At 34.3% G+C, this 23246-nt stretch overlaps 1 protein-coding gene across 2 annotated transcripts in view; it reads left to right on the forward strand.

Annotated features, from left to right (window-relative positions):
- Window positions 1-23246, forward strand: part of LOC145291994 (uncharacterized) — a 115381-nt gene that overhangs the window by 13218 nt on the left and 78917 nt on the right. For both annotated transcript variants that reach the window (XM_080137970.1, XM_080137971.1), the window contains exons 3-6: window positions 862-1020; window positions 10376-10517; window positions 17644-17738; window positions 22509-22698. In XM_080137970.1, coding sequence (XP_079994096.1) covers window positions 862-1020; window positions 10376-10517; window positions 17644-17738; window positions 22509-22698 — 586 coding nt within the window. The remainder of the gene's footprint in view (window positions 1-861; window positions 1021-10375; window positions 10518-17643; window positions 17739-22508; window positions 22699-23246) is intronic.

The raw sequence follows: 23246 nt of genomic DNA on the forward strand, positions 1-23246 counted from the left end.
CAAAGTGATTTTTCTTCATGAAATTTTATCATTTATGATAGTTTTGATGCGCTGAGGGACATTTTTGACAGTCGTTTTCCATCTGTCTTTTCTTTTGTTACTCTCAACTTATGTGTTTGTATGTTTATTTATCCAACCAGAACTGTTCAACATGTCCATACTTCTGCAAGCATTTGGAATGCAGAGCTGACTCCAGTTTAGGCACCTTCAGCTTTGGTAGCACGAGTTAGAACTAACTCTATGATTAAAATGCATCATAAGTGATCTAGACCATAGTCTTGTCATTTCACTGAGGTTCCAGAAAGACTAAATTAATGGCAACCCAGCATTAACATCGCATGTAACATGCCACTATGGCATGTTACATGCGATGTTATATGGCATCTGATTGATATGATTATGCACCACTCCCTAGAATGAATCTGTCCCCAATCTGACACCCAGTGGATAAGAGATGGTTCTTCCATAATTCTTTAAAAGAAATTTTATATTTTAAGCTCGGTATCGTTTACAATCATTTAGTAATATCTGGATTATTATAACTTTATAACTTTAATTTGTTCAGTCTAAATCAAGATGAAAGTACAGAATTCATGTAAAAAATAAAACTTATTTAAATAAAATTTAAATTTGATTACAATTTAATCAATTAGAAATTTAAACTTTTGTTTTAAAAGAAATAATCTAATATTGAGCTTAAGACTCGTATCCATATTTAAAAACAAATCTATTTCTCTTACATTTGCTTAATTGTTTTCAAAGTATTGTATTAGATTCAATCGTTTCGGAGAGACTGATCATAAGATTGTTTTAAATTACACAAATCTATGCTAACAATACCTTTTTTCTTTCTTTTTTTAGTAAATTAAAAACAGAGACTGATCCCTCAGAAGAATTTCTCAAAAACTCTAAACTTGCCATAAATTTGGCTCTGACAGACATACATGATAAATTATCACATTTAAGCCAAGGATCTCTACAATTTTTGGGATTATGTATACACAATCAATCGATTCTTGAGTAAGTATTTTTTTTTTTTTTTTTTTTTTTTTTATAAATCTTCTGACATTTGAATTCATTTCATTAAATGAATGTTTGTGAAGTAATTTTAAACCATTTTCATAAAAGAAAATTCACTTTTTAACAAATAGTTTTACTTGACAATGTAAATCTGGTTTCTGTAAAACCTGAAATTTCCAGTTTCAATTTATAAAAGAAATTGGACACGAATACTGTCGTAGCACAATGGAGCCGGTGCTATTGTGATCGCAAGAGTTAAGAGTAGATAGTATAAGTTAAAGGAACTTCTGCCATTACTAATCACTTACTGCTACCAATGTTGATTGAGATAAGTTTTATCAGGTATGTGTACGCAGTGTGATGTGTATAAATGAAAGCTGAACAGTCAGGGTTGAGGATATGCATTGCATGGAGAGAAATGATGAGTTTTAAAGATGGGTTTCGTTCTGATGACTGCAAAGGAAGATTAAATGTGTATGGTATAGGGAGATGTGTACAGAACAGGACACTTTGATATGATCATGTTGAAAGAATGTATAAGGATTCTTGGATCGGTGGAACAATTATGGTAGCAGATCCTGTTCATAGTGGAAAACATAGTAAATGATAAGGATGGATTTGGGAGAACGACAAACACCTGGTCAGAGATAAATTACTTTGGAAATCATGCCAGCATATAAAATGAACTTTAAAGCAAATATGACGACAATGAATGTAGCATTTATTTCTACTGAATCGAGCATATGCATTATATTAGATTTGAAATGGCAATCATTAGACTGGTTTTATCAGAAAGGAAAAAACTTTTAGCTGAAAATGTCAGATTAATTTAATTTTGTAAACTTCTTCTAAAATAATAAGTTATTGTAAAGAAAAAAAAAGCATGTCAATAACAAGTTTCATTAGTTATATTTTTATGATCTTCAAATTATTTTTTATTTATTTATTCATTTTTGAAAGATCCCCATATCCAGATGCACCATTACAAACTAATTTTTGTATAGCTATGTTTAGTTATTTCCTAGTTTACAGCTATGTTGATATGTTTGCAACTATCCTGATATGTTGACATTAGAAAACTTTGGATATATATACGAGGGTAAATCAAAAAGTTCTGAGACAAATTGAAGAAAAACTTTATTTATGGAAGTTGAAAACTTTATTTTTCTACATACGATCTGCCTAACTCAATACACTTCTGTAAGCGATGTTTCCATCGATAAATTCCTTCTTAATAAAATTCTGGAACTTGTCTAGTGAACCAGGTCACAACCTCTTTCTTTGCTTCATTTATGGATTGAAATCTTATTCCTTTCAAATGTTCCTTCAGTTTTTGAAATAGGAAGAAATCACTAGGCGCTAAATCAGAACTATAGGGAGGGTGTGAAAGGATTTCCCAGCGAAACTCGCGTAAAATTGTTCTTACAGTCTTGGCCGTGTGTGCTGGAGCGTTGTCATGATGGAACGGAATTTAACGATGGAGCTTTCCTCGTCGTTTCTTAGCCAATCAAGTCTTCAGCTTTCTCAAAACTCCTTCGTAATAGCTTGTGGTGATAAATTTCTGTCCTTCAAGAAAATCTAATAAAACGATTCCATCTTTATCCCAAAAAACAGTTGCCATTATTTTTTTGAGCTGACCTTTCTGCTTTGAACTTGATAGGGCCTGCTGATCCTCTTGGTAACCATTGTTTAGACTGAACTTTGCTTTCAGGATCGTACAGGTAAATCCATGTTTCATCACCGGTTATGACCCGTTCAAAAAAGTTTGCCTCATTTGCTTCAATTCTAGTCAGAAGGGCCAATGAAAGATCTGATCTCAGATTCAACTGATTCTGCTGCAACGCTTTAGGCACCCAACGAGCAGAAAGCTTACTCAGACCAAGATCTTTTTTCAGAATTGAAAAGGTTGACCCAAATGAAATGTCAAGCTCCTTAGCAATCTCATTCACTGTTATTCTCCGATCTTCTTCAACAAGATTCCTGACAAGCTCGATGTTTTGAGCATTTTTTGATGTTGAAGGCCTACCTTCTCTTTGGTCATCTTGAAGATCATTCCTACCATCCTTGAATCGTCTGATCCAACGATAAACAACAGCTCTAGAAGGTGACAAGTCTCCATAAACATTTTGTAGAGCTTTAATGATTTCCGTCGGTTTCCATTCCAGTTTTGTTAGAAATTTAATGTTTGCACGAACTTCAAATTGGCTCATTTTGGACTGTCAAAAAGTTAATATTATAAAATATTATCTGATAAAAAGAATAAAAGATTTAGAATGCTGTAACTTGTCAAATTTGTTGTTAAGTAATCAGTAGTGCAATTAAACCTTGTTTTGTTGCTCTATTTTCATTTAGATTGAATTTATATCACTTGTCTTAAAACTTTTTGATTTACCCTCGTGTATATATATATATATATATATATACACATTTTTTTTTATTATTTATTTATTTTTTTTATTACATTTTCACTCCCCAAACAAGACACATTGCCACTTTGGTGTAGGGGGCTACTATCAGGGGCAACAACTACTGGGGCACTATGTTGGGATTTGGGCAGCAAGATGTCAATTCACGTTACACTTGAACTTCTGCATGCCAGTACAGTTAGGGAAGCAGGAACCTGGAATGGAATTCCAGAGTCTAGCGGTTCTGGGGAAGAAACTACTGGAATAGAAAGATCTTTTACATCTAGGGATCTCTACTGTGTGGGGGTGGGATTTAGCTGCCTGTCGGGTTTGTCGAGGGTGTCTGTCATGGGGGGGGGCACAAGTGTCTGCAGTTCGTCAGAGCATTCACCATTAAAATACTTGTAGAACAGGCAGAGGGATGCAACGTTTCGTCGATGGGACAGAGGCTGAAGCTTAGATGCCAGTTCAGGGCCTATCAGATTGGCAACTCTTTTGAACCTTGTCTAGGAGCGAGAGACTAGCAGCAGATGCACCAGCCCAAATGTGACAACAATACTCCATACATGGGCGAATGGTGGCCCTATAGAGGTACAGGATACTTTCGGGTGTTAGTAGTTTTCTAGCATGGTAGAGAGAGCTCACCTGCTTCACAGCGGCCCTGGCAATGTTTTCAATATAATTGTTCCAACTCAGGTTTCCTGTGAACGTTAGGCCAAGCAGTTTGAAAGATGTACTCTCAGACAGGGAGTCACTGGCCATTGCTATTGGTGGCAGAGAAGGTTTCTTGTAATTATTGAAGGAAACCAGTTTAGTCTTGGCAGCATTGAATGTGACCATCCATTTATGTCCCCATTCCATTACAGATTGGAGTTTTCTAGTGTTTTTGCCATTTCTTTAGTTATGTGTTCATTTGTTTTCCTGTCATGCCTGTCAGTGTGGTGTCATCAGCATATATACCCATCTCAGAGGCAGTTTTTTCGGGGAGGTCATTAATAAATATTAGGAACAATAGAGTCCCAAGGATAGACCCCTGAGGCACTCTCGCATTTATATCACACTGTTTAGATGTACGACCGTTGAGGATAACCTGGATTTTTCTCTTATTTAAGAAGGATTTAATTATGTTAAGTATTCTACCAGTGATACCGTATGATTTAATTTTCCTGAGGAGACCCTCATGCCATACCCTGTCAAAAGCCTTACATATATCTAGAGTTACCGCTCTGCCCTCCCCCGCTTTGTCCAGTGAATGGTATATATGTTCAGAGATTACAGTGAGGATGTCTGCTGTGGAACGGGCTTGTCTAAATCCATATTGTTTGTCAGTCAGAAGTTTAGCATCTGTAAGGTGCCGGACTAGAGCATGGTTAATTATGGTCTCAAATATTTTGGCGAAAAGTGGGAGGAGGCTAATGGGGCGATAATTTGATGGGTCAATTCTTTCGCCAGAATTCTTGAATACTGGTACCACAGAAGCTGTTTTCCAACAGCCCAAAAAGCATGATTCATTAAGGCATTTGTTGTAGAGTTTGGAGAGAACTGGGGCTACTTCGGCTGAGCACTTTCTTAATAGCACAGCTGGGATGAGATCAGGTCCACATGCTTTTGAAGTGTCAAGGTTTTTTATGATAGCATGTACTTGAGCAGGGGTGATTTTTAGATTGTCTAGCGTGGCGTCTGTCCGCAAAGTAAAGTCAGGCAGGGGGTGGTTGGAAGGGTCCAGTGTGGAGTTCGAGACAAACTGGCTGGCAAGCATATTAGCCTTGTTGGTTAGTGGGGGAATTGTTGATTGCCCATTATTTACTACACTGTTGTAGATTTTCCAGAAGTCACGATTTCCTAATTTTTGTGCTTCGATGCGTTTTTTAGTGGTTTCAGTAAATTCTCTCTTAGCTGTCGCTATTTCTTTCTTAACATTGCTTCTAGCTTCTATATACTTCTGTTTGTGAACTGGACTTATGTCCGTTAAATCTGCGGTATGCATGCTGCCTTTGAACAATGGCAGTTGCGCAAGTCAAAGTAAACCATTGGGGAGAGTGGGGCTTGCTATAAAATTTCTGCATGGGAACATGTGCTTCAATTGCTGTTTTGAACCCTTCAGTGGTCTCATTTGCGCACTGTTCAGCAGGAAGAGAAAAAATATTTCCCCATGGGGCATCTCTGATGGCTTCCCAGTCAGCCTTTTAATAATATCTTGTTGTTTTGAGCACTGGCTCTTCAGTTTTGGGTCTAGAGTTTAGGGCGATTTCTACCATTATCACTGCATAGTCAGCGTTCCCGAGTGGGCTGTCAGCATTTGTTATACAATCCTTGGGAACTGTAGTCAGAATATATATATATATATATATATATATATATATTAGCAGATATACCCAGCGTTGCTCGGTATTAAATGTAATGTTAAATTGCTTAAAAAAAGAAAAAAGTAAAAGAAAACAGAAAAAAAACTGAGGCAGGTGTATGCAAGTATTATGCTTATTCTAAACTGTTCTGAGTAAAAAAAAAAAAAAACTCAAGCTAAGATGAAAACCAAAAAAAAAGACAGTGAGTTAAGTATGATTACCATTAGGCCGGCTTGGCACAATCTTTATAAAATGTTTTCAAACCTACTTATTCCTAACAATGAATTTCATGGATCATTCACGCATGCACATTTGTAGAGCAGTTTGCAAATAGATAAAAATCCAACAACTTCCATACAAATTTAAACTGAAACATGGGCATGTGAGTATTGTTTTTTCTAAAAGTAAAAAAAAAAAAATAAATAAATAAATATATATATATATATATATATATATATATATATATATACTTGAGCTGAGATCAAAACTAAAATCTACAGACATTGAGTCAAGTATGAAAACGATTAGACCAGCTTGACACGATCTTTACAAAGTGTTTTCAAGCCTACTTAATCTTAACATAAAGAAGCTGCCATGTTTCATGGCCACACATGTGCATTTGTGAAACAGTTGGTAAACAGGAAAAAAAAACAATAGCTCCAAAGTAACATTTTTTTTTACAATTTTGAGCTCTTAGCAATTTTTTTTCTGGATGAAAACCGATTAAAGTTTTACAGATGTCTGAATACCCTATATACAAAATTTCAGGATGAGAAATTCATTGAGTATATAGGTTGATAAGACACATTCTCACTTTTATACACAGTAGTGTTTGAATATATGTTTAAATGTTAATTTTACTCATTTAGAACTGCTTTAAAGTTTCACTGCTCCCTCATTTTGTGACCAAATTTCAAATAATTTTTACAGTTCATAGGTCACCTTCTCAGCTATATTTTGAAATAAAAATTTTCAATTTTCGTTCGTACATAATATATAACAAAAGTTATAATAAAATTACTTGTGTTCAAGTCTTCAGAATAAATAAGGAACATGAGACGGTTAATTCTGATTCGCCGTTGGTTACCATAGCAACTTTTTTGTCGTTGACACCTTCCTAAATCATAGAGGAATGTCGCTCACATGCCATCTTATTTGAGTTATATAGAGAGAGTTAACAAAAGTGATGCTCTTTGCTGTGCTAGGACTGATATTTCGCTTACTATGTTGCTCGTTAATTCTGTTTCTCTTTTTTCTTTTTTGTCCCTTTCTGTTTATTTGCTTAATTACGCCTTTTATTTGATTTTTTTTTTTTTTTTTTTAGTCAATTTAAGAAGTTGATAATAAATTTTTTATGTATTGTGGATAATGTGTATGATATTGGATACAAAAAAAAATATTTCAAAACAAAACCTGGAAAAATCATTGATTACATAGAAAAATGTGAGCATGAAAAGTAAAACTAGAAAAGGACAAGAAATTCTAGTAAAAAATATAAATTTATAACTTACAATATGGCAGCATTAAGAATTTATATATAATGTTAAATTAATTTAAAAAAAAAATTCTTAATGCTGCAATATTTTAAGTTATAAATTTATTATATTTTTTTCGAAAATATCTTTTTTCTTTTCCAGTTTTAACAACTAGTCCTTTTACTTTTTTAAGTTTAATTGTAACCATATTACTTTTCATGCTCACATTTTTCTATGTAATATAGATATATTTTTCTATGTAATATAGATATATTTTTCTATGTAATATAGATATATTTTTCTATGTAATATAGATATATTTTTCTATGTAATATAGGTATATTTTTCTATGTAATATAGATATATATTTCTATGTAACATAGATATATTTTTCTGTTTTTTTTCTTTTTTTTTTTTTTACATAGGCATCACCACATTATCAAGGCCCAGAGGCCACTCAAGGATAAGGGTTAAAGATTGTACAGTAGAAATTGGTCAATATAGTAATCATTAGTAATGAAAATTTGGTAAATTTGATAACTTATATGGAACGGCTCATCAAGAACTTATTTACTTTAGACTTGAACACAACCATATTGAAGTCAGCCGGAAAGCAGGAAAACGGAAGACAATTCCACAGGCGTGCAGTTCTAAGAAAGAAGCTTTGTTTATGGAATCTACGTTTAGGTTTAGGCACAGATAAAGAGTGGGGGAAATTATTGATAGTGTTTACAGCTAGACGAGTGTTTCTTGTGAAAGTTTGGCGAGGGGACTATAGATTGAAGCTCAGTTGAACACTTTCCATGAAAATAACGATACATCAGAGACAAACTCGCAACATCTCTTCTGTGAGATAGAGGTTGCAAGGAGGAGAAAAGGACATCTCCTACGAGGCTACGAAGTCTATTTTGAACTCTATCAAGGATACTATAGATATATTTTTCTCTGGTTAAAAAATTTAAACCAGCTTAATATTTTGTTACAAAACAAAGTAAATTTGAGCAAGAAAAACACTACAATAAAATAAGGTAAAATTTGCATGAAAAATGTATTGGTTAATCTTTTTAACTAAATAATTTTTAAAGCCAGTAGATAAATCATGATTTAAAAAAAAAAAAAAAATGTTCAACATCAATAACATATCAAAACGCCTGTCAATTAGGAAATAACTTTTTTTATTGCTTCGTCTCATCCATACACCTGCATAGACATTAAAAATCAACGTTTTCCTTGTGAAATGCAACAAAAATTATCAGTAGTTCATGTGACTATTGTTTCATATTTTACTGAATTGTTTAATAAACAGTATTTATTTACAGTTAGTTTCATGAATAAACCAAGTCCTAAAATATTAACTGGCAAGCAGCAATTGGCAGAATTTGAAGCACTCAAAATGACATATTTAAAAAGGAAATGAATGAAAGTTGCAAAATAAGTATATATGGTGCATTTGTTACAGGAAGCCTCACAAAGGTGCTGTTTTTTTTTTTTTGTTTTTTTTTTTATGGACACAATGTTTTCTCACCTCATTTCTGAGCGGCGCAATATTTAATGCACTTGGACCAAACAGTAAATCCACAAACTTTAATGATGTGTGTACTCTTTTCCTGTGCTTTTATTAGAAACATAAAAAAAATTTTGTTACAGTTGCTCTGAAGAAAAAAAAAAGAAATCAAAAGTCAAGAATTAAAAAAAATTTAGAAGAATATTTTACATTTATTTACTCGTAGCAAAAATATTTTTTTGTTACTGGAAATTTGATGAACTGAATCTTAAAAGGTGAAATAATGACTGATAAAAATGAAGTTCGTAACATAACAATATAATAAAGTAATTCCTCTCCCAAAGTATGATTCACCCCCCCCCCACTCACAAGGAAGGAGGTAATTTCTTAGACGACAATCTCATGACAACAGAACTTACTCTATATTCATTAAAAATTAATGAATTAAATTAGTTTTTTTCCCTATTTAAAAATGCTTAGTCCTAAAATATTTCTATTTCTTCGCCTTCACAAAAGTTGATGTTGAATTCTTGGAACTGATGTACTCGAAAATGATTGTTATAATTTTTTTTATATTTCTATATTATTATTATATAACTCTGGTTGACTCATAGGCTTAACCATACAACTGATTTTCTTATCTGCAGTATTTCTAGATATAAAATGGGATTAATTTAACTTCTTTTTTCATGTATATTTACAGTGTCATTTCTTAGTCTTGAACGATTCTAAAGTCTACTTTGACTCCTCACTTGGTATTTGTTTTTACTATTGAAATTTAAAACAGACTGAAAATTGTATTTTTTGTCTGCAAAGATTTATTTTGCATATTTAATTTTTATATTAAATTAGCAGGGATACCCGACATTGCCCGGATGTTTCGAGGTGTGTGTGCTCTTAAATAAAAAGAAAGGGGGGGGGGGTTAAAGTTTAAAAAAAAAGGTTTTGGTAGGTAGACAGGATCGAACCCGAAGCCCTGAGGCAAAGTTGAAAAATAAAATCTGAAAAAAAAAAACATGACATGTTAACCGCTTGGCCAGCAAGAAAGAGTTACTGAATGTTTGAATTTATTTAAGTAGGAAGAGAATTGACAGGTGAGGTCAAATAGAAATCGCAGTTAATATTTTCTGCAGGACAGTTTTTAATGAGGTCAAAATCCGGTTTGTTTGTTTGTTTTTTACCCAAATTTGGGCAAAACCAGCTCCCCCGTTTATTAGGGGAGTGTCCAGATGAAAGCAATTGTCTAATATGACGGTGAAAAGCCGACATTGACCAAACGTTTACATCGCTTTCCTGAGACCACCCGGCCGTGGGTCAGGGAACTGCCGATTCAAATCCAGTTTCGCTTTTTTATACTGAAAAGCAAGAGAAACATGCAGCGATCTAACAATCTGAAAAAAAATAGCGCGTGAAGGTCGGACAAATTAATACACACACGACCCCTGTTCGTAACTCATAGATATTATTTAGACAGCATAAAAAAGTTTTAAGGAGTGAGCTGACTGAGAAGCCCGGCGAAAAAAGCCTTTTGCTGACATAAACAAAAAGCGAACATACACACATTTTCGCTTTTACATTTATAGATTTTAAAGTTGATATTGATATTCTTTTCCTCTTCTTCTCTAGTTCTTTATCTCCAAAAGAGAATGAGCATATCATCCAAGGATTGTGTAAATGTATCCTGCAGACAGAAGATAAAGCCATTTGTGCTCGAGCACTTTGGTGTCTTGGTAATCAGATTGTAAATTTGGATATTCTCACTTCACAGGTAAGTTTTGTTTCAAATTATTTATGCATTTTTGATAATTTTATGCTGCTTTATTGGGCTCTTCTAAATTAGCTGTTTGATTATTGGTTGTAAAATGAAATGCTTTCTCTCTCTCTCATATATATAGATATATATCTATCTATATCTAATGCAAAATAGCAACGAAGCTGTTCATCTTGTCAGTTTGAATTGGAATGACTGATTTCAAATTCCTCCACCAATTAAGTCTAGTTGGCAAGTGTAATGGATATGTTATTTTGTCTGATTTTCGGTCACTTTTTTTTTTTTTCTAACAAAAGAAACTTTGTATCTGTGTAACCAATATAATTTTTTTTATTTTTTATTTTACTGTTATTGGCAATATAACTACAATTTATTTAAAAAATGATTTCTGATTTGAAACATTTTTAAATAATTACATAAAACTAAATCAGCAAGCGATTAATTCATTTTAAATTGAATTTAAAAAATTTTTGCAACTAAAATAATTCCAGTGCATTCCTGGAAATGTTAGATACAGTGCATGTGTGCGCACAAGTTTTTCCTATTTATCCATATCCTACTCTTAACTACAATCATCTCGCTCACTACAATACACTAGAGGTTGTTCTACTTAAGATATCTCTGAATTGATTTAAACACTTTAACTTTTCATAAGTATACATATATATGCATACACGGATTTTGTGTAGAGAAAATGCAGTGGACAGAACAAAAACAAAAAAAAATTTTTTGGTTAGTAACACCCTATTAACCCTTTTTATTATTAATATTTAATATTGCAACAGATGCTGAATCGCTTCTCTGGGGCATCCAAGCTCTTCGGCTTGACAATCAGTCTTGGAAAGACGAAGGTGCTCCACCAACCTGCACCATACTCCAACCCTCCCCCTCCCACTATCACCATTGACGACACACCACTTGCCAACGTTAATCACTTCAAATATCTGGGAAGCACCATATCTTGTGATGGCTCCTTGGACAGAGAGATTGACACCAGAATCAGCAAGGCAAGTCAGGTACTGGGAAGATTCACAATCGAGTGCTCAATGAACCCAACATCCGCCTATCTATGAAGCTAAAGGTCTACAATGCTGTGGTCCTTCCCTCCCTGCTCTATGGTTGTGAGACGTGGACACTGTACCGCAGGCATATAAAGAAACTGGAGCTTTTCCACATGTGAGCTCTCCGCTCCATCCTGGTAATCAAATGGCAGGATCGCATCACCAATTTGAAGGTCCTTGATAAATCTAAGTCCACCAGTATAGAGGCCACCATCATCAAGACCCAACTTCATTGGGTTGGACACATGATTCAAATGGACGCATGTTGGATGCTTAAATCCCTGATGTATGGAGAGCTCCAGGCCGGCAAAAGAAACCAAGGTCGACCAAAACTGCGGTATAAAGACACTGTTAAAGCCAATCTGCAATGGTGTCGTATCAAACCGGGAGACCTAGAGGGACATGCTATGGACAGACCAAAATGGTGAGGCTCAACTCACAAGGCTGTTGCCAACTTTGGAGAGGCTCGTAGCCAAAAACTCACTGCTGCCAGAGAGACACCACAGAGCAGCTTCAGCGGTGATCACAACAACTGACTTCCAGTACCCCCAATGTTCTAGACTGGGACTACAGAGCCACCTCTGTGCACAGATGAGATGCAGAACACAAACGTCATCTTTGGATCTGATGGACAACCACCATCACCATTTAATATTAATAGACCACCCACTGTTTTCCAGATTCTTCAGAACTTAAGATTAGTAATTCAGTTTCTAAATATGAAAAGAGAAAAAAATTGGAGGATGGAGCCCATGAGGTGGGTGGTGTCCTTCCAAGAACAAAAAATTAAAAGTGGAGAATAAGCATAGTAATTTTTATTACTAGGGGAGGTGGGGGAGGGGTAACTCGCTCAACTAGCTAAGAAGTTGAAACTTTCCGGAAGGGCTGAGGTGTGACAGGACCAGGAACACCATACTTCGGCAGTGGCACAAACTCCTACTTGACTTTTTTTTTTTTTTTTTTTTCAAACACAAGTTTAACACTTATCCACTTTTTTTCTTTTTTTTTTACCGTGGAATGTAATCTTGTCTCAATGACATGTCAAGTTGGGCATCCCCAAGCCTCCCTCACATCCGCATTGAATACCAACCTATCTGCGAATCCAATGCCTCTTCCTGTCCCAGAGAAACATAGACAGAAGGCACTGGAATGGCATGGATTTTGCAGGCAGGGGAAATATGGCTAATTGTTACAGGATAAGAGAAAAGACATAAGTGGCATACGTCTCTGCTCTACCTTTTAAGAAATGTATTCTTCAAAGCCAAGTGTTAACTGATGCTTTGCCGTTTGTATCTCTGATTAATTCCTCCAAGGATTCGAACTGGGCCAACTATCTAGTAGAAAGGTGTCAGGAGGGTGGTGTTATCGCTCCAAGCACTCGACCACAGACCAGCTGACTTGCTGTGATTGATTTGGGCCCCTGTGAGTGAGCGCCTTTATCAGTGAACGCAGAAACCCTGGCTTGTGCTCCACCAAGCTAGGCAAATTCATGAAGACTAAATTTACCTCCTCGTGCCTTAGCTTGCAAAGTAGTAGTTTTAAGGCAAGGATGTAGAACAGAGGTAACGGTCGGCAATCCTGACGTACTGACTGAGAGATAGCAAAGATTGTGAGTGCCTTCCAATAATCTGCAACTACTGTCATCAGTGCATGATATGGATAGAAGTACAATTTCAAACCAATGGTCTCTAAAATGATGGCCGAAAGTAAAGGTGAACCCTGCTGAAAGCTTAAAAAAATAAACTGATTAGAATCGTTTTTAGAGTCGTTTTCTGCTCCCTTCCTCGAGGATCATGCAAATCAAATGTTTTGAATCCATCTCCCTTCCCTCGCGTAATTCTTTTTGATCAACTCTGCAGTAATGTCGTGCAACTGGTTCCATAATATTTTGGTCAATATCTTTAACTGCTTAGCTGTTATAGGCCTGTAGTCATCTAGTTTCTCTTTACCAAGCTTGTCCTGCTTCTTCAGCAATGTGATCACTTGGTGTCTTAACCTAGGATAGAATCCTCGTCAAAACAATGGTTAAACACATTCATCAGAATCGGTACAAACGTGTGCAACAGCCTCAAATACAATTTGTAGGGAAGACCCAATCCTGGCAATTTGTTACAGCTGAGTTGCTTCAAAACTGAACATTTTATGCTCTGTAACTCTACCTTTGCAACTAGCTAATCTAGTAGCATGGAAACGAGGAGAATCAGTTAAATAGTTGCCAAACGCCTGGATTGGGTGAATCATTTCTTGAAATGTTCCTGAAATCTCTTACAGATCTACAGTCAATCCCAAGGTACACTTATCCAGATGCTTGACTTTTTCAATGTACTTATCTTAAAAATTTCCTTACACTCATCAGCATCATAGTTCACAGCTTCATTAGAAACATTTTTTAGCCTAGCTCTAACTACTTGGCCCTAAGCAGGACCTACGATACAAGGCTAGCAAGCGTTACTTCTGGATAAGTAGCTGCAGCTTTTCCTGGAAGTCTCTTTTCTCCAGCAAGAAGCTATTCAATTTCCAGTACCTAGCTAATTTAGGCTTATTCCCTAACTTCAGCTGGTTTATGGTTAATTTTACATAGCCACTTAAACATAGGAAACAATAAAATCTGTCACATCTTAACGTCATATCCGAATAAGTATTCAGATAGGAATGCACACTATTTGTCTACATCTCCCACCTCAAGTGATTGACACAAAACCTGTCCAGATTATATCTACTCATCAGATCAGTTAAGCAGCTGGTCTCGCATCTCTCCATCCCTCTAGCTCCCCTCTTCAGACCATTTCTATCTTGAGATCAGCAATCGCATTTAAATTTCCCATTAAAGTCGTATGCTTCAAACATGTGACAAATGTATTAAGATCTTGCAAATTTCCTCCCTCATTTTGAAGGGGAGGGATTTCCCTTTCTATTTCTGCGAGAATTTCTTCTCTGGTTCAGCTTTACTTCTAGCAGATTCAGACTTGGATGGTGCACAGTGGGCTTAATTGGGGTGTCAAGCGGACATTTACCTATTTATACCTATAATGTAAGTGGTTATGCATTTTTTAGCTCTTTGAGTTCATTTTTGATATCAAATAGGGTGGTATACTATAGTAGGATGTTGGAAAGTTGATATTCAACATAAAAATTGTTCTTTTTAGAGTCCATGGGCCAAAACATCATAAATTTGCTGACAGACAAAATTTAGGCAATTTATGGACAAACTTTAAATGCCTGTATCTTTTAAAACTATTCAATCTAAGAAGACAAATGAGACTTTTATTTGATACTGCATGAAACAAGCTTTTCAAATATTCAGTTAGAATGAGAAAATATGCTAAAAGGTTACACAATGAAAAACTATTTCATTAATTCAATGTATCAGATAACTGATCATGCATCATGAGTCGAAAAGCACAAAAAAAACTCATATTCATTGTTGCAACCATGAATTGCAGTTTTAAGCTACTCACAACTTCTAATGCTGTGACTTAATGACTTGCAATGTCTGCAGTTTAAACGTTCTCTTGTCTTCATAACAATGGTATCACTCGTCTCAGAATCTGTTAATACAATCTGATAAATTGTCAAATTGGTTTGTCTTTCGAGACTTGTTTATCCGATACTGACATCGGAACTTATTTGCCTCAATGCCAGATTCTGTATAGTTGAGCAGACTAATGTTGCCATTTTCTGCAATTAACTCAACATTGTGTCCTAAAACAACATGAGCACTTGGAGTTATATTAATTCATGGAATTGAATCAACATTGAGATATGCTGCGTGACAAAATTCTTTGAAATCAACAATTTTCACTTTCCTAAGTTAATGATGGTTAAAATGACAGCCATGTGCAGTACCAGTTGATCAATCTTGACTCTTAATTCACTACTATCTATTCTTTGGGTAAGCAGTTTTCGGTTGGATCTCGTAGAGGTTGTGGAATGCAGGAAACTGAAGTGATGCAAACAATTGGGCAGATGTAAGTTGCAAACACTGGAGGCAATGGTACTTCACACAACTTTATGGAGTTTTTTACTGTTGACCTGTGCTCCTTAAATTTCAACAGTTTGTCATATGATGGAAGAACATCAGGTCCAGCATCTTTCAGGAGTAAATGAATGTTTGTAAATCCGTTTGGTCATTTTGCCATTCGTAGATGGAAGCTGCAACCTCCAATGAAACATGTCTGTCTTGGATGGACTCATAATTGCATAGAGTATCCCACTTTAGCAACCTCTTTGTTTTGAAGGTAATTGTTCGTCAGATCAAAAGCAAACATTTTGGTGGGGGAAGTGTTCTGTGCTTCAGCAGCAGCTTTGGTCGAATCAATATAGTCGCTCAGTCGTCTGCGATGTTGACGGTCAGTGACTTCCTCCAGAGGACGCTTGCCTTCAGTACATAGGTGTGATGTTGGAGCACTACCTTCTCATCAAATAACCTGGATGAACGATTCTTGTTTTGTTGCTGCTGAAAGTCTTTGAACACAACTTTGATGTAAGAAGTTTATCACTAAGTGGGACCTCTAGCTTGGATGAGACCTGTTTTACAACTTCATCGAAGTCTGGCTCTTTGTCGAATCGAGATCTCTTGCAGTTCTTGAAAATCTCCATGAGAGCAATGTTTTTCACGTCATTCATTATGATTGTGTATCGAAAATAAAATAAAATGTGAGATATTGAAAATGAGAAAAATGGAAATATTCAATTATAACCAGCAGTGTAGCTTTCCATCACCAATCATATTCCAGCCTTGTATCTTGGCAATGTCAGAATTGTTTAAAATCCTTTCCTCTTCAACCTCATGGCAATCGTATAGTTGCTATGTGGACCTTGAGTCCACTTGCTCCACTCCCCAAACTGGCTAAAGTACGCTCCAGCTCAGTTGGCGCATTCTCCCCCCTGCTCTGCTGTCATTCGGGCTTTAGTTTCACTCGCTAATCATTTAAGGGAGTGTCATTTAGCAATGTCTTTGGAGAGGTGTAGAATGTCTTATATGATAAAGTTCTGGCAGATATGTTCACTAGAATATTCAGCTTTGTCAGAAGCTCCGCCATGCTCCTTTTTTTATTAAGTCCCAGCAGGTGGTTTTCCTTAAGGTCCAACATAATGAGGTACAAAATCACAATAGATGGTGCATCAACAATACTTAATTGCTTCCAAGACTGCAGTACATTCACTTTCATGTATTCCTTGTATTTCCTCAGGTAAAGTTCCCTCTATTCCTATGGAAACCTTTTTTTTTTTTTTTTCCCCAGTTCTTCCAAATGAACTCTTGACCGTGATTCCTTGACCTCTCTTTGTCCCTAATGCTATAACTAGGAATGCCTATGCTATTAGAAGCAGTTTCTTTTAGGAGGTGGGTTTGAAAGTGGAGGGAATCACCACATTGGATAAAATCTCCCCCCCCCCCTTTTAACTGTCTTACTGGGCACACCAGGCCGATCTCTTTACTAGGAGGTGCCACCGCATTGGGTGATGCTATGTCTTTTTCTTTCATTTTTCCCTCGGTAGGGGAACTATATCTTCTGGTATCAAAATCCTCCTTGGAGAAGTGAAAGAGTAATTCCCCACTGGGAGCAGCCCCTTTTGTTTCAAAATCTGAGTAGTATGTTCCTTTCTTGTATTCTATTTTGGGAGAGCAGCCCCTGTTAAATTGAGTCTATTATGCCCCATCTTTTTTTTTTTTTTTTGCTCAAGTTGATGGGTATGCCGCACTTCTCAGCATCATCAACGTTGGTGGACACCTCACTTTCGTCCATGTCTCCATCAGTTAAGGAAAAGAGTAGGGGAGACGTGTTCAAAAGTTCAGTTTTAACTAAGATGATATAGGTTCATAGGGTTGGTTTTTGTGCTGAAGAAGAGTGGCACCAAATTTATGGGTAGACAAAGGTAGAATTTAATATGGAAAGAGATCATTAGAGGACAAGAAAAAAAGGAGTCCTACAATCCCCAAATTTTAGTTTGCAGTTTTTTTTCCTAATATTTGAATAATAAAAAATTGTTTTTTATGCAAATAAAATGAAATGATTTTTCAGTTTTGATTAAATGCCAACAAATTTTATTTCCTCTTTCAGCTCAGCAACATAATTGACAGTTTGGATTACTCTTTTTCAAAGCCTCTTTCCCAATCCGTTCTAGTAGAACATGAAGCTGTCAGTGTTGTCATAAGGTTTGTAAACGGTTCATATTTATTATTAGATTCTCAGGTTAGAATTCTTTTCCACCAATTTCATAAACTAATCTTTATTAATAAAACTGTCCAACTTTAAATAAATATTGAATTTTATTTATTATTCAAATATGTGAAAAAAAAATTTTTAATTTTCAATTCAAAAGTTCCCAAACTCTGAACAACTCAGCATGTCTTTATTTTAATAGCAAGATCATCTACTATGACACATTGGTTTGACATGAGTGTTGCTCTTATTTTTCATAGTTTTTAATGTACACAACTATTTTTCACTGATAAACATGTGCACAAGTTTTCCTGTTATTGTATTTTGAACCACCATTTTTCACATGAGTATCAATCGAAATAAGCACCAAAAGGAATTTCAGAAAATTCTATTAAAAAAATTATTTTTGTCTAAACCCTCCATGACCTAATGCTTCCATCCAGGTATCATCTGGTAAATACAACTTATTTCTTAAATAAAAAAAAATATTCTTGTATCCATATTTTATTACTTTAAAATTTATCATTTTATTGAAATAACAATAAAATATTATTTTACAGAATTTTTAAATACAGTAGAACCCCAGGATTCGTCATTCAAATTAGTAACAAAATACAGTACAGTATATAATACACTACATATAATCAAATAACATTATAAATAACACTGTAAGGTAGGATAAATACCTTAACCAGGGGCCTGAAAAACATATTCCACATAATCTGAAAAAACTGTATCCTAGGACCACTGTATGCCTGGGTTCTACTGTATAGTAAATATTTTAGAAAATTAGTTGAAAAATAACTTTTACTTTAAATCAAATCTTGTGTTGTCTTTCTTTTTATCCTGCAGTCTGTCTATAAATTTGTTAAATCCAGCTTAGATTTTCCCACCCTATTTTCTTTTATATGTCTGTTTTAACCATAAAATTTTTAATTACTGAAAATTGTCAATCATTTGTTAGTCCGAAACATTTTATTCTTTAATATCTTTTTTCTTTTTTTAAGTATTCCAAATATTTTGTGTCTATAAATGTCTTTAAGGAAATTTCAAACAGTTGAAAAAGATTTTCAAATTTTAATTTAATAGAATTTTTAACATTTTATATCAGGAGTAAAAACATTAATTTTTTGTTTAAATGATCTACTATTTACTATGTTTATTGGAAGAAATAAATGAAGAAAATCTGTTTAAAGTAAATATCTAAACATCTATTTATATAATTAGCATAGATGTTCTGATTGGGAAACATTGGTGTAGTTAGAAAATTATTGGATTTTTCTAATTTCAATTATTAGTTTTCTATTTAATATTAACATAAATTGATCCTCCATGGTAGCTGTACAAAGCTCATCATTGTATAATTTTTTTTATTTTATTTATTTATTTATTTATTTTTTTAAGATCAATTTTTGTTCCTATAATTTTATCAAATTAACATGAAAAATGTTCATAGTTGAACATAATGGAAGTTTACAATTTTTCCTCAAGTTTACCAATTAACTAGGTTATTTTTATTTCTTTTCAAAGAACTACATGAAAAGAGTTTTTATTGGGTATTTCTATAAAATTAGTTAGAAATAAAATAAATATAAGAATTGAAAGTATCAGAAATTTGAGTGTTCTGATGCTCTAGGGAACAACCATTATCTCTGCCTGGTCAAAATACTTTGTTACTAAATTTTCATATTTTAATTTCTTGTATTTATTTCTTTTTTGATTGCCATTTTGTTTTCCTCTTTTCTGTTTGTCCAGTACTTAAAAAGTTTATAGTTGGTGTGTAAATATAGAATGACAGAATCAAGCTGTAGAAAATGCTGCTGACAACTGAAATGAATTGTATCCGTGACATTTATAATTTTGTGATTTGTTATGATTTAAAATGGCAGCAGATGAGATGTTATTGTTAATGAAAGGGTGTAGGGATTATAAGTAGGGGGAGGCTATTGTCAACTAAATTATTGCTGATTTGAAAAAAAAAAATTAGTCTATCCTAAGGGTATTTGAGGACTGATCAGGAAATTTGCAGGTAAATATTAAAAACCAATTACATAACTGATGAACAACAACAAAAAAAAAAAATATAACAGATTTGCTATCTAAAATTTTTCCCAAAATTTAATCTTAAAATGGTAGAAAACAAAAAAATTTGTAACCATTAAAGAAGATATTAAAAAACAATTCAAATTGAAAATAAAATCTAGGAAAGTATAATGGTTTATTGACACTAAGGAAATTGAAACACTTTATGAGCAAAGTGTAGTATCTGTTTTGATATATTTCATCTGTTCTCAGTGCATGAGAAATCCTTATCGACTAAAGCAGAAGATATCTCATTACTGATGCAATTCTCTATCTATATAAAAGCCAAGTACGTCCAAGGATGGAATACTGCTGCCATATCTGGGCAGGAGCTGCTAAAAACAGCCTATCCTGCCTTGAGTACAAAATAGACTTCTTGGCTTAGTGGGGGATGCCATTTTCTCTACCCTGCAACCTCTCTCCCACAGAAGAGACGTTGCGACCCTATCTTTGGTTTGTCGTTATTTCCATGGCAGGTGCTCGTCTGAGCTCCAATCTCTGGTCCCCCCCCTCACCAATCTTTCATGATAAACACCCGTTTAGCTGAGACCACTGTCAATAATTTTCCCCACTCTTTATCTATGCCAAAACCAAAACGTAGATTCCATGAACAAAGCTTCTTTCTTAGAAGTGCACACCTGTGGAACTCTCTACCTCTAGCCTGTTCCCCTTCAACATGAATATCTTCAAGTCCAACATAAACAAATTCCTAATGAACCGCCCCCTTAAGTAATGGCACTTTATCAAATCTCCAATACTAACGAATGCTGCAACACTATCCCATTGATTACTGTACACACAATAACCCTTATCCCCAAGTGGCTTCTGGGCCTTGATAAGTGGCGAACTCCATGTAAAAAAAAATAAATAAATAAATAAAATAATAATTTAAAAAAAAATAATTTTGTCCAAAGCCAGAGTGCACATTTTGGGGAGAAGCTGGATTTTCCCCCCACATTAAAAACTTTGTCTAACTCCGTAATCATATGAAGCAAAATAAATAGGGACTCCATAGAAAGGTGTATAAGACTGGATGAAATTCATTATGAATTAATTCTTAAAGAACTAACCAAAATAATCCTCAAATTTTTCAGAAAACAATATAAGAAAATATAGACAGAAAAGTTCCCAGACATGAAGATTGACTGATGATATTAATTTCCAAAATAGGAAAAGACAACTTGGACAAAAAAAAACATAGATCAGTTTTTTTAGCCAGTTTATTTGCATAACTGCAAATAAGCAACTGGTTAAATAGAATAGTAGATAGATTGATTTGGAATCCAACAACCTAATTTCCAATCTATAATGTAATATAAATTTCATAGCAAAAGAGGTACAATGGACCATATATATATATATATATATATATATATATATATATATATATATATATATATATATATACATATATTAGACTAGCCTGGGTGCCTGGCGTTGCCCGGGTGTTTGGAGGTGTGTGTTCAGCAAAAAAAAAAAAAAAGTGGTAGTAGGCAGGCAGGTTCGAACCCGTACTGTGAAAGAGGAAAAGAATGTAAAAGAAAGAAGAAAAAAAAAGTGACATCTTTGCCGTTTCGTCCATCGCCAAACCAGAAATGACGAAGGTTTAAATTAAGGCTAGTCAATTGATACGAAGGGATGACTTTCGAAAATATAAGGACTTTATGCAGCCTAAGCTAGATTGCCACATTTTATCATACAGAATTTAGAATTTATTCCATGTTTTCAGATATGAGAGTGAGGAAGAATGTATCAAATTTTCTGTGACTTTTAATACAAAAATAATGAAGGAATTACCAGTTGGAACTAATAAGTAGACCTAAATGTTGATAATCAAAATATGTTTACACAATTGAGGGCATTCAATAAGTAATGCTCCTGGCCCACTTCTCAGTACAGCAACGAAACTTGGCACAGTTATTAGTCATTGTGTACATATGAATCACCCAAATTTACGCATTTCTCTCATCGTTTGATGCAACTCTGGAAACCATTTTTCTAGAACACCTGAGGTTGGTCCTCCAACCACAACATCACTTTGGAAACCAAGGTTGTATCATCTGGGAAATGCTTTTCTTTCAAAAACAACTTCATAGCTGGGTAGTGGTGAAAGTGAGGGGGGGGGGGCGTAATTTCATAGCCAGACACCCATGCTTCTGATCTGGCAAGATGCGTGCTATGAATCAAAGCATTGCTTTGCAAGAGGGGGATACCTTTGTTGGGTTTTCCATGCCTCTTGATTTTGATAGCTTCTCTTCATTTTCTCAAAAGTGAAATCTTCAATATGATGATATATGTACATATATAAAATTTTTGTATGGAGACCTAAAAATAGTACAGATTTATTGCTTGAATTTTTGATTAACTAGCAGGAAAAAATATTGTAAGGCAAGAATGTAAATGAGCATATAATTTGAACTGTCCACTAAGGTGATCTTGCATTTAATATTTTATAATTTTCATTTTGTCTTTTTTACTCTTAATTTAGCAATTTATCCCCTAAAACACTGTTTTCTTTAAATTAGTAAATCGGTTTCTTAATATCACTTATCTGTTTCTGAAATGATTAAAATTAATAAGAATCTATTTAAATATTTATCGTGGTACCATTTGACTTTTCTTAATATGATTTAAATTGAGAACATGTCTAATTGCATCGTTTATTATTTGTTTTCTTATAGGTTGTTACAGCAAATCCCTAAAAAGATGCAAGAGAAATCATCTAGTTGGAGTCATCATGTGTATGGCTTGTTAGGACATGGGGCAGTTAAAGTAAGAGAGAAAGCTTTACAGGCCTTGACATTAGCCTTACCAGCCCTTTTGCAAAATCCAAATGGATTAATACCCACAATGGTAGCAGATGTAAAAACTGTAAGTAAATTAATTTCAGTAATATTTTTTATTTACAGTTAATTATTTTTTTTTTTTAATTTTTTTTTTTCAACTGACACAAAAAAAAAAATGCAAAGAAGATTTTTAACATTAGCAAGAATAAAATCAAGTTTTGTTTTCTTTTTAAATTCAAAAAATAAAATAAATGTGTATAAAAGTTGAAATCATTTAAAATCTTTGATAAAATGATCATAAAAAAAATAAAATACTCTCCACTCCCTGCTTGCAATACGGGTAAGCTTTTTGTGTCTCCCCCTCCCCCCTCCTCTTCAAGCAAGTAAAATTTTATACGCATTTATTTTTTATTTTACTTTCTTTCTCTTTTTTTAAAATTTTTTTTTAAACATACAAGAAGCTAATTTAAACAGAATTACCAAATTTAAACGCAAAATTAAAGTTCAAATATGTTAACATTTTTGATATGAAAAATCTTTTGCTTAAATTTCAACAGTTAATTATTGATGTTAGGAGAAAGAAGGGCATCTCTTTGGGCTTTTTTTTTTTATCCCCTTCTATTGGCCACTCTC

Source organism: Euprymna scolopes, chromosome 13 (assembly GCF_053919585.1).
Source record: "Euprymna scolopes isolate OS-2025 chromosome 13, ASM5391958v1, whole genome shotgun sequence".
Lineage (NCBI taxonomy): Eukaryota > Metazoa > Mollusca > Cephalopoda > Sepiida > Sepiolidae > Euprymna > Euprymna scolopes.